General features: G+C 46.7%; 1 protein-coding gene across 1 annotated transcript; it reads right to left on the reverse strand.

The window, feature by feature from the left end:
• Positions 1-67: 67 nt before the first annotated feature.
• On the reverse strand, positions 68-10,450 carry SERPINC1 (serpin family C member 1). Its single transcript, XM_042924515.1, has 7 exons — positions 10,262-10,450; positions 7,922-8,288; positions 7,430-7,645; positions 6,458-6,595; positions 4,330-4,720; positions 3,212-3,276; positions 68-474 (listed from the first exon to the last, which is right to left on the reverse strand). Exons 1-7 carry the CDS (start codon positions 10,300-10,302, stop codon positions 298-300), a joined length of 1,395 nt encoding a protein of 464 aa, XP_042780449.1. The 5' UTR covers positions 10,303-10,450; the 3' UTR covers positions 68-297.
• Positions 10,451-11,967: the final 1,517 nt, after the last annotated feature.

The raw sequence follows: 11,967 nt of genomic DNA on the forward strand, positions 1-11,967 counted from the left end.
TAGCATGTTGGGAATACTGACATTTCAGGCTCCCCCTGCCCTTTCAGGACGCCTGCCATCTTTCAAGACGCAGCAGTGACATATTTCCCTCCTTCACTTTCTTGACCCAGATGTGCTCACTGGTAGAGAGAACAATCGAAAGCACTCACTTTCCCACACGCCCAAAAGAATATCCACTTCTCCTTTCCTTGTCTTCATTTCAGGTGTCAGAGTCCATTCATAATCGGGAGGAGTTGTATTTATTTTTTGCTTCTATCACAAACCAAAACAGGAAGAGGTGCAAAAAGTAAGATCACTTTAGTTAACACAAGGGTTGGCTACTCTGCCCATGAAGATAATGGTGTTCAGAGCAACTTCCCTTATAAGAACCAGGAAGGGCCTGTTGGCCTTGAAGGTCACCCTGTTGGGGTTCAGCGAACGGCCTGCGATCCCAATGACAGTACTTGCCGCTGCTTCGCTGCCTTCCTCATTTACCTGCAGGCCACGTAGGAAACAAAACCTCTCCATTAGCTACAGTTCATCACAGGCAGGTCAGTCATCCACAGACACATCAGTTCCTCAAAATGCTATTTGTTTTCCAGTGAAAAGTACACTCGGGTCAGGTTGCATTCCCACCAGAACCCTACTTTTACTCATTCTTTCATCCAATGAACATTGATGTAATAAGCACTTGTGTTCCTCCAAGCCTTGAGCTGTATGCTACGGGCAAGGGTTCCACTCAGAGAACTCCTGGACCAGGAATGTGGATGCCCGCAAGGTTGGCCCATTTCTGGCTGATGAGAGGGATGTTTTTTGGAGTAACAGTCTGACACACTGGTATTCTGACTTGCTAATAAGCAGAATTACCAGAGAGATACTTTCAGAAAATTCTGCTTGTTGACCCAGGATCTCACTAAAACTCTGTCCCTGCCTCTTAATGAAAGCACGTCAGATCCCTGAGCTTTGTGGAGCCGGTGGAAGATAGTGTCTCCCTGTCACTCTTCTTCTCTACTTCCTTCCATCTTCCTGTGCTATTTCATGATCATTCTAGGACTAGATTTATGAGCAGACTGGAGCTTTTGCAACGCCAGGATCTTCTTACTCAAATCACAGACTGGTTTCTAATGGCTTCCCAGGAGATCTCCAATCGGTTGGGGTCCTATATATTGGCTTCCCAAGGTTTTCAAGGAAAGCAACTGCGTTCCAAGAGCTACAGAGGAACCTGGTACCGTTGTTTAGTGGGCTATGGAGGATAAAATGAACGCAGACCTCTGCTTCTTCCTACTGGTAACTCCAAGCCCTCAAGGGTGTCTGACTCGACCTCTTCTCTTTAGGGTCCTTAGAAGAGGATTTTCAATCATAGTTAAAATACTGAGGATAGCTTCCCTTGCAGTCTTCCTAAGTGCTCTTCCCTTCATAATGCATATGGAAGAGGGGGTCCGTACTGTCATTTGTGCTTCCAAAACCATGAGTCCGGTACTCACGTAAAATCCCCACTTCTGATCTCAATACATTTAAGATATACCCCTCGGCTCTTGCTATTGTCCTGTAGGTCACGGACATCTATTGTCCCATGGATTATGTCCCCACATTGCAGATTTTGGCACGTAGCTCATAGCCTTTCTGTCCACCCTAACTCCTGCTAGCATTTGACGCAGTTAAAATCCCTTGGTAGGAGGCCCGTTCAACACCCTAACTTCCCACTTTGCATCCCTCAGCCTCAATGAGCATTGCCTTCACTCTAGTTAAGCAAACCGGCCCCATGGCCACACCTTAAACTCGCCATCTCTCAGAATTACCTGTGAAATCACAGTAATGACACTATCCTCTCAGACTTAACCTTCTGTTTTTCAAGCTATTGCATTTCCTCTTAATACAATTAATCTGACTTCCTTCTGTTCTTTGATCTCTCCATTTTCCGTCTAACTACACTTTCCCACTGAGCTTGGACTCTGCAACTGTATTTAGTATCAGGCTCTGAAACCTTTCTCTTTGACTATACCCTTCTTTCTTTGCGATTTCCTCAATCCTGTGACCTTCTCTAATTGGCCATGTCATTTGCCTCTTAGCCTGGTTCCCACAAAGGACAGTGATTCCCAAACTTAGTTGTGGATTAAAATCTCTTGAGGACCTTTGTAAATATGCTGATTCTCGGGCCCTATCCTAGATTCTCCAAGAGTCAAGCTCCCCACCTAACTAATGCTGTTGATCCATAGTTCAGTATTTGAGAACCAGAATTTCTAAAGGCTTTACATAGCTATTCCTCTAGTAAAGAGTTCCATGGGCACCTGACTTGGGGAAACACTAGGTTCAGCAGTATATTTTTTTAAGTTTTTATTCCAATTCCAGCTAGTTAACACACAGTGTTATATTAGTTTCAAGCATACAATATAGTGATTCAACAATTCCACACATCACCTGGTGCTCCTCATGACAAGTGCCCTCCTTAATCCCCATCACCTGTTTCACCCATTCCCCCACCCACCTCCCTTCTGGTAGGTTAAGCAATACTGAACCATTTTTTTCACCATGGAACTCCTTAGATGCCAAAATGGCAGCGTGCGTTGTTAATTTCCCAAGAAGAGGATATGCATTTATTTGACCACCTAACTTCGTGTTTTGCCAGGTAGTCTAAAACTCTAGTTTTCTGGAACACACTCTAGGATATGGCCCATACTCATCAGCTCCTCATTACCCTCCGTTTGCTCTTCACCGATTACGATTAGGCATGTGCCCCCACTGTTCTGTCTAAATTCCTCGGGGAATGGTAACCTGTCGTCACTCTTCAATCTTGTTACTAGATAACTGTTTTCTTGAGGCTCCTCCCTGGGTTTCCACGAGCCCAGACTCTCCTGGTTCTCCTCCTCTGAACTCAGTAGCCTCTGTTGGCTTCTCTTCCTGTGTCACCCTCCCCTAAATGTGTGTGTTCCTGCTTCAGAAGTAGCAGGAGGGAGTGTGGAACAATAGGAAGACGAGGGCTTCAGGGGAAGGCTGTATTCTGGAGGCCTCATGGATAGGGGGGCTACAGATTTGGGGTTTGAAGGACCCTGGAAACATGCCTTTTTCTACAGTCGTGTTCTGCTGTTCGTGCATCTGCTGTCAGACCAGAAGGCCAAGTGGTGTAAGAACTCCAAAGTTACAAATTGCACGACTTATCAATGTACTAAAAAATAAAGCAGCATGGGAATAAAGAAACAGCATAAGAAGAGAGAGCAAAGGGAGGTATACTCACCTCAAGAAAGGCCTTATGGAATGCATCTGAGACGTAGAGGTCACTCCGGCCTTCTGCAACAATACCTAGAAGGAAGACCAGAGAATGTTCTACGAAAACGGGGAAGGTTGGTTTCAACACACAGAAAGAAATTCAGTTTGAATAAGAGGTCCTTTGGTTTGCTTTTTTTTTTTTTAATAAAAATCCTGAACCATCACCTAATGATACTCCCTAAACAAATAAATACATATTAAGAATAATAAAAAGTACTTTGGGCTTGTTCAGCCCGACTCCTGTGAATTTAATCTTATGCTTCAGCTTTTGGAAGGTAGCAGGGGACTCTGTTCTTGAAGAAAAACTCACTCCACCTAGTAGGAATGTCTTTCTTTCCACTCTGGCAATGTTTTCAAGAGGGAAGTTGGTCAGATGTAGTTTGAAATTTTTTCCAGGTTTTACTTAAGTAATTTCTGTACCCAACATGGGCTCACACAACCCCAAGATCAAGAGTTACATGCTTTTCAGACTGAGCCAGCCAGGTGCCCCTGGTTAGACCTCATTTAAAGACAGCCCCTTAAAGGCAAACCCAATTACCTGACATTGTTAACCTCTTTTCTAAAAAGATATTTTAAACCATATTTTTAAAGAATGGTGGATTGGAGGAACCAAAACAACAGAACACTGTTACTGAAGTCTCACAGCTAGAGAAGTCTGGCCACATCTGTTGTCCAAGTGACCTCAAGGAAAACTCATGAGCCCTTTGGAATATCAGGTGAAGGGCTCTTAATGCCTATTTGCTGGGCCCAAGATGTCTCCAGCTCTGAATCGGATCTTTGCTTTGAATTCCGATGTCTTTTCAAGTTCTTTACCACCTGGCCAATCCCCCGTATCAGTTACAGACTCAAAGGATTCCTGTGTCAGCTGGGCCCATGGAGAGCCAAGTGCAAACTCCCCGGTCTACAGAAGAGGAAGCAGACCTTGGGAAGGAAGGGGGCTCCCTGAGTTAGCAGTGGAACTGGGATGAGAGTCCAGGTGTCCTCACCCATTGCTCTTTTCTGCTCTTTCCCCAGTTTTTTCACCTTGGCCCAGACTGCCTTGGGGGAGGGGAGCAGAGGGAAGAGGAACGTCCTTCCTAGGCTCACCTGGGAGCTTGGACTTCTCAGGGTTGAACAGGTCCACGAGGCCCATGTCTTGCAGCTGCTCCTTAACGCTGAAGCTGTCCTCGATGCGGAAGCGGGGCATGTGGACCACCAGCAGGGTCTCCGCTGTCTCATCCAGCCATTCCTGCAGCACCTCCGGGGTGAGCTCCTGCTCCACCTTGGCCAGGCTCTTCTCGGGCTTGGGCAGGATGAGCACCATGGTGATGTCATCACCCTTGAAGGGCAGCTCGAGCACCTGGGTGCCTTCTGCCACTCGCCGGTAGTGGAACTTGCCTTCCTGGTACATCATGGACGCCGAACACGACTCCCCATCAGCCTTGTAGAACAGTTCCTTCCTTGTGTTCTCGGGGCTGAACTTCGACTTCCACAGGCCCTGGGAGGAGACACGAGGCGGGAGAGAGTCACAAAGCAGGAAGACCAAAGACATCCGTAGGAGAATATTGACATGGGAAATTGTCACATTATTTTTTCCTGCAAATATGTTAGCAGAATTATTAGGAAAAAAGATTAGAGGGATATGCATGAAAAGGTTAACAATGACTATGTCGGAATGATGGAATTATGAGTGTTTTTTTCTGTAAACTTTTCTGTATTTCCCAGATTTTCTGCAGTGGCTCTTCCTTTGCTTTTATAACTAGAAAAATAAAAACTAAAACCAAGAACAACTTACTGGCCTCTCCACAAGCATCTTTTTGAGTTTAAATCTTATTGCCTTTTGCTTTCTGCCTCCCAGCAGCCTCTTTCTCAAAGGCCATCCTCCAAAATGCTAGACTCCACCCCTGATAAATAAAGGCCAAACGCAGATAATAACCTGGTGGGTTTGGGGGTGGGGTGGGGGATAGCATTCAGGAACCCTGCCAGGCAGAGGGTGAGTCCTGGCTAACTTCCTACTCAAAGAGGGAGGGTCCCTGGGATTCAAGACACCCCTCTGAAATTTCTGAGCTGTGATTATTCTTTGTCATTTTCTGGCTCATTGATTTGGGGACATGTCATTTAACTCTGAGTGGTGGGTCCTCACTTGTAAAGTTAAGAGCTGGCGATTGCTCATATCTGCAGGATGCTTACTGTGTGCCAGTGTTTTACATGCATTCGCTTATTCAGTCCCCTCAGTAACCCTGTGAGGTAGGTGTATCATTATTACCATTTTATAGACGCAGTAGTCAAGGCATAGGATGGTCTCAGGTAACTCAACTGAGTTCACACAGCAGAAATGGAAGAGCCAGGATTTAAACTAAGTAATCTGAGAGGCCCAAGGTCTCATTTATGATCTTGTGAGAATAAAGAGGGCTAATAAATAGCAAAGTGTTCTGTAAACTGTAGAGGGCAGTACACATTGTGTAAATACAACCTACTCCACTCTTGGGGAGAGGGAGGCCCCAAGAGACAAAGTGGTTGGCAACAGCAGTGACCGACTAACCTCCTGGGCCCTGTGCGGGGGTAAGAATGCACGTGGAGCACAGCCCAGGATGGGCAAATGTGCCGCAAATCCGCCTGTCTGAAACTTGTGGCCCTCCCAAGTACCAGTGATCTATTTATTCCCTCATTCCCCTTCCTAAATATATGAAGTCGAAACAGTCTTCAGAACTCTTGGTTCTCTGAGAAAGATAAAAGCATCTGCACTATCAAATCACAGGGACTCTGCAAAGTTTGAGGTGAGCCTAGAGGTTCTGAAGCTTCAGGCAAGGGGAACTTTGAGTCACTCTGGAAGGTGCTCCAGATGATGGAGAAAATCTCAGCCCTGAGGACTGTCAATAGAGTCTGTCATGTTGTTCCAGATTTCAAAATGGAGTTAAATGGATAGCAAAAAAATGGTCACATGGATATGAGAGTTCATCACCATGCACGCTTTGCAGCTGGACCAGCTAAGTTTGTGAGCGTGTGCATGGCTTCCTTGGGTCCGGAGACACTACCAGGCACTCCCAGACTTCAGACCAGCGGCCACGGCCTTAGACGTGGTTCTAGACTGTCGGTAAATCTGTATTTCTTCCCAGGCCACGCGCCGACCATTTCTCAGAGAAGATCTACCTACTGCCCCGTGGTGTGAAAGAAAGTGAGCTGGAGAACAAGAGCAAGTTCTTTGGGCCTGTCTGTTCAGGGCCACTTTGAGTACCTTGAAGTAAATGGTGTTGACCAGCACCAGTACAGTGAGCTCGTCGATGGCTTCTGGGGGAACGACATCAGTGATACGCCCTTCGGTCTTATTGGATACCCATTTGTTGATGGTCATTCTGGACTGCTCTGGATTTTCCTGAGGAGGATAGGAAACAAACCTACTCACCCGTGTTTCAGTGGGCTTCTCCACTTCCCCACACAGCAGTTTATTTTATTCATCAGCCCTCTGCCCTTTCCCACCGTTTGGCCAAGCGATCACTCTAACTCAGGTTGGGGAGACTCACATGTCTAGTGTAATGCCAGGAATCTTCCACATGGTTAGTAAATATTAACAGAAGAAAGAGAAAGAAAGAGAAACAGGAATAAAGGAACAGAAAAGAAGAAAATAGTGTGGGAAAAAGAAAACAAAATGTTATTTTCTCTGATATGCTCTGTGGGAAACTAATGAGTCATGAAGGGATGAGGGGCAAAGAGGATGCCCCTGTGGTCCAAAAAAAAAAAAAAAAAAAAATTGAGAGATGCTGATTGAATAGAACCAATAGATTTCTTCGTTGCAGGACTTCTCAGAAGACCTAATAGGCACTTCATGAATCTCCAAGAGGAGAATACAGCACGCACCATACACCAATTTTATTTGACCATGGTAACTTTCAAAAATTAAATAAGGAGCCTTGTAGAACTGGCATCTCCAGAATACTTTTTGGTCCTGGTGGACAAAATGAAGAATTTATTATTTATACCACTTTCTCAGAGCAACTACTGCAATCTAAGCCATAGATACCACTGATTTCTCAGGTTTCAAGCAAGAAAATATATTCCAGAGGTTCTGACTTTCAGTCGTTCCCCACCCCCCAGCCTGCCTTCAACTAGCAGAGCTGTGTTAGTTTGGATCCTGGATCCTGCCTCCCTGTCCTCTCAAGCTGAGTGGAGAGAAAGAACTCTGAGGTCAGGGATGACGTCTGCAACTCACCTTGAAGTCCAGGGGCTGGAGCTTGGCCCCATATACCACCTCACTGATGTCCTGATAGGTCTCGTTGAAGGTAAGGGATTTGTCTCCAAAAAGGCGGTTGGCTGATACTAGCTCAGAGGATTTGTTGGCTTTTCGATAGAGTCGGCAGTTCAGTTTGGCGAAGAAAAAGTGCACCTGATCAGATGTTTTCTCGGAGATGGTATCAAACTTAAAAACCTGTAGAAGCCAAAAGAAAACGGTGGAAAAGCCTGGCTAACATGGCGGTGAACACAACACTGGTTAGCCCCCTATCTACAGCCACCTCAGTTGTGAGCTCCTTCGAGCACAGCGCCTGGAACGGCCCCTGTTTTCTAAATGAGTATGTGGATAAAAGGAGAAAAAAGGGGAGGGAGGAGGAAGGGTAAAGACACAAAGAGAGTCTCTAATGGGCTCCAGACCAATACGTGTTTTCTTGCGTGTCCGGTAATGAGGCAGAAAGACTTCGGATTGTACCTCCATCAGCTGCTTGAGGGTATTGTCACAGGCACCCAGCTTGGTCATAGCAAAAGCTGTGGAGATACTCAGGGGCGATAGGAAGATGTTGTCATTGTCATTCTTGGAGTCGGCCAGGTGCTGATAGAAGGCAGTGGCGAAGCGGGAATTGGCCTTGGACAGTTCCCAAACCCGCCGGTTGGTGGCCTCGGGGATCTTCTGCTCTGAGCCCTCATCCTCCATTGCCTTCTTCTCTGGGGAACGGTAGATGCACATGGGATTCACAGGAATGTCCCGAGGCTTGGCTGTGCAGATGTCCTCCACGGGGCTCCAGTGACAGGTCACGCAGCCCCAGAGGCCAATGAGCAAGGAGAGAAGACATATCCTCCTATAGGGAGACAGAAAGCTGAGTTAAGCTAGGCTGGGAAAACTATCCCCACTGCCCATCACAGACTTGCCCCAGTGAAGCATGGGATTCCAGCCCACCTGGCCAGGAGGAGGGCCCAAACCTTTGCAAAGTACAAGGGGCCAGGACAAGCCCGGTCCTGGACTCCTTGCAAGAGGATAGTTCTACTCGCCTGGACATAGTCATGCTGAAATTAAAATCAACTATTGAAGCAACTGATGGTTATAAAGTACCGTGTGCCCAAGGCTGGGAGAAATAAAGAATGCAAAGCTTCCGTTGGTGAGATGGGGCACGCACATGTGACAGGCAGGGGACTTCAGTGTCCAGTGAAAACTTAGGGCGGTGGGAGGAGCCATTGGCAGAAGCTGTTTAGGAAAGGCCTCAGAAATGGCTTGAATGTCACCTGGATGTTGAGAGATCGGAAGGATCTTGACTGATGCAGCAGAGATTTCAGTCATACAACGGGGTGAGAGGGAATGAACAGGGCAAAGCACCATCTGTGTGCTGGAGCCTCCCCAGGCCTCTAGCTCCAGCCCTAACCTCCCAAGGAGCTCCAGACCGATCGGTTGCTGGACAATTCCTCCCGGACGGCCCGAAGATTCCTTAGTGAAAAACGACCAAACTGCACTTGCAACTCTCACCCGCCCACCTGCTTCTCCTTCTACATCCTCCAAAGCAACAAATGGGCCCCTCGCGCATGCTCACATCCAACCCAGAAAGCTGGCGGGCTCTCTGGATTCCTCCCTCGAAAACCCTCTTTAGTCAGACCCTGGATTCCATTAATTCTGATCCCTGGCTCTCTCACTGCCTTAGTTCAGGCCCTCATCATTTCTCTGCCTGGAAATTTTCATAGTTGCCAACAGGGGTTCACTAAAAGCAAATGAAATTAATCTTAACTTAAAAACAAAAAAAGTGAGATCACGAGACTGGCAAACTAGGAAAATTGGAACACTCGGTTAAGCAAACCAAGGCATAAACTCTTGTAATATTTTTGTAGAAAGACCAGGGGCTTCCTCTGGTTGACTTGGGAGTCCGTGTGGGTACTGAGCCTTCCCCCGGCAGAAAAAGACACGCACACAGTGCTGAGAGGACTCTCTGAGGTGGCCTGCTGGCAAGTGTTGGGCTGCGGAAGCTGGGGACCGCCGAGGGGGACTTGGCTTCTTGCGTGAGACGAGGCAAACTCTGCGGCCCTTTAAGAATCGAGGCACGGAGTGGGAGAGAAGATGGGAGCCGCTCAGGGTGATTTAGGAGGCGGGGTGAAGAAGCAGAGACAGAGACCCTTGCCATGCATCTCCCTGTCTTGCTCGCCTTTTGTTTCCTGTTTGGTCCCTCAGCCACGTTTGGAAATACAAGTGGAGGCTGAGGGGGATCTGGGAGCTTTGTTCGTGGGGGAAAGAATCACCAATACGGTGTGCCCCGGCCTCACTTCCAGCCCCCCAGAACAACCCGGGTCAGGAAGGGAATGTGTGTGATATCGAGGGAGGAGGGGACCTCGCCGTGAGGCAAGGGGACAGAGCTGCTATCCTTCAGCCAAAGGTCACTGAGATCTTGGAGGGGGGGGGGGGGGGGGGGGGGGAGGCAACCAAGCTGGAGGAGAAGGAAAAAAGGAGTTAGGAGGTCCTCACAGGTTAAATAGGTTAAATTTGCCCTCTTTTCAGCTGTCTGGTGGGCCTGGGAATTTCCCCCCGGAGCGTCTCCCGGCTGCCGTGAGGGCTGGCGCTGCCACAGCTGTGACACAGGGAAGACATGCCCGGTTTCTTGAGCTAAGAGCCCAAGGTGTGGCTTACCCCAAGAGGGAGTGGGAGGGAGGGCACTTGGCATGACGTCTTCCAAACACATCTTTTTTTGTAACTACCCAGGGAGAGGGCCTGGTTTTCTCAAAGGCGTCGAGGCCACCCTTCAAAAGTCAGAAAACCCAATGAGGGCATGCGAAAGAGAAAACTCGCCTCTCTTACCTTTTTCCAGCAGCTACAGTTCCTATCTCATTGGAAAACATGGTTGCTAATCTTCCACGGGGCCGGGCGAGTGGAGATAGTGTGTTCTGAGGCAATCCCTCTGAAAACTGGTTCTTTCCTCTAAATCTGACTGAGGTTCCAGAAGCTCGGGTGGGGGAGGGAACTGGTGACGAGGGGAAAACTGAGGTCAAAGGCTGATGACCAGCTTCCAGGGTTAAGCAAAGTGTACAGGCCCGTGTTGTTTAATTAGTAGAGAAGTTTTAAAGTTCAGTCAGGTCGAGGGAAGGCAAGGCCCACCTTTCTTACCCATACTCCTTCACTCTCTTCTTTATCTTCGCAGAAAAGGAAAAGGAGGAATGTTCACAAATTCAAACTTGGTCAGAAAATGCCTGAGGAGAAGTTTGTTTTCAGGAATTTCTTTTCCCCCTGGTTATCGAAACGAGGAGACAGAAAATAGGTGAATATAACTAGTCAAATCGAATGTCCAGAAACTTCTAGCTTTCCACCTGCTCAGTGTAATATGCTCTCTTTCACAGCTCTCTTTCAGGAGAAAGAGTCCATAATATCTAGTCAGAGGGGAGCGTGTTCTGAAACAAGTACTGCCTTCAGGATTCTAAGAGCCAACATGTCCGTGAAGCAGACGAGGACTCACAAGGGAGTAATTGATCCCACTGGGGGATCAGGAGACAAAGTATGAGGCAGGTAAAAAAACACACAAGCTACTGCTGAAATATTTCTTTATTTTTTTTTTAAAGATTTTATTTTAAAGTAATCTACATCCAGCATGGGGCTTGAACTCGCACCCCGAGATCAAGAGTCACATGTCCTACCAACCGAGCCAGCCAGGCACCCCTGAAATACTTCTTTAAAAGCAAAGAAACCAAATCCTATTTCTTTGTATATATTGTTATTTTTACTTATTTTAGTTATTGGGGAGATTAAATGAATTTAAACTAAGGGGGATAAAGGGCAGGTGTATTTTTATTTTCCTCTTCCTAAATGGCCAAAAACAGTACCATAAGGATTGCTGCAACAGTACTCACAGGATAAGCATGCCTCCTTTTGTGTGATTAAAGATTCTTTGAGGGTGGTATACTCATAGGAATTCATATATTATATATGTAATACATATTATTATTTTTCTGTGCTAGTTGGGAGTAAGTTGCAGATCTAATGTCCCTTTATCCCTAAATAGTGTGAAGTTTCTAAAAACAAGGATTTACTTACCAGACCACAGTACAGTGATCAAAGGCAGAAAAGCTGACGATGATGTAGTATTATATTCAAATCTATAAGCCATATTTTAAGCTTGCCAATTGTCCTACTCAACTTTTGCCCTCAGGATCCCCTTGTAATCTTGCTAAATAACACCTAAATATTATTAAAAATTATATATTAAGGGGCACCTGGATGGCTCAGTCGGTTGAGCGTCTGACTTCGGCTTGGGCCATGATCTTGTGGTTTGTGAGTTTGAGCCCCACGTTGGGCTCGCTGCTGTCAGAGCAGAGCCTGGAGCTGCTTCGGATCCTCTATTTCCCTCTCTCTCTGCCACTCTCCTGCTTATGCTCTCTCTCCCAAAAATAAAACAAAGCATTTAAAAAAATTTTAATGATATATTAAAAGTTAGACTTCACATATACACGAAGGAGCCCTGGAAGTCCCCACGCTTTGGGAGACATTGATTTAGTGCCTCCCACCTCCATTTT

Source organism: Panthera leo, chromosome F3 (assembly GCF_018350215.1).
Source record: "Panthera leo isolate Ple1 chromosome F3, P.leo_Ple1_pat1.1, whole genome shotgun sequence".
NCBI lineage: Eukaryota > Metazoa > Chordata > Mammalia > Carnivora > Felidae > Panthera > Panthera leo.

Excerpts from the sequence above, each read along its gene's own strand:
- SERPINC1 (XM_042924515.1), bottom strand. The coding sequence starts at position 10,302 with ATGTTTTCCAATGAGATAGGAACTGTAGCTGCTGGAAAAAG. Across the intron at positions 8,289-10,261 it reads ACTGTAGCTGCTGGAAAAAG|GAGGATATGTCTTCTCTCCT; the intron begins GTAAGAGAGGCG and ends GTCTCCCTATAG. Across the intron at positions 6,596-7,429 it reads TCCAGCCCCTGGACTTCAAG|GAAAATCCAGAGCAGTCCAG; the intron begins GTGAGTTGCAGA and ends TATCCTCCTCAG.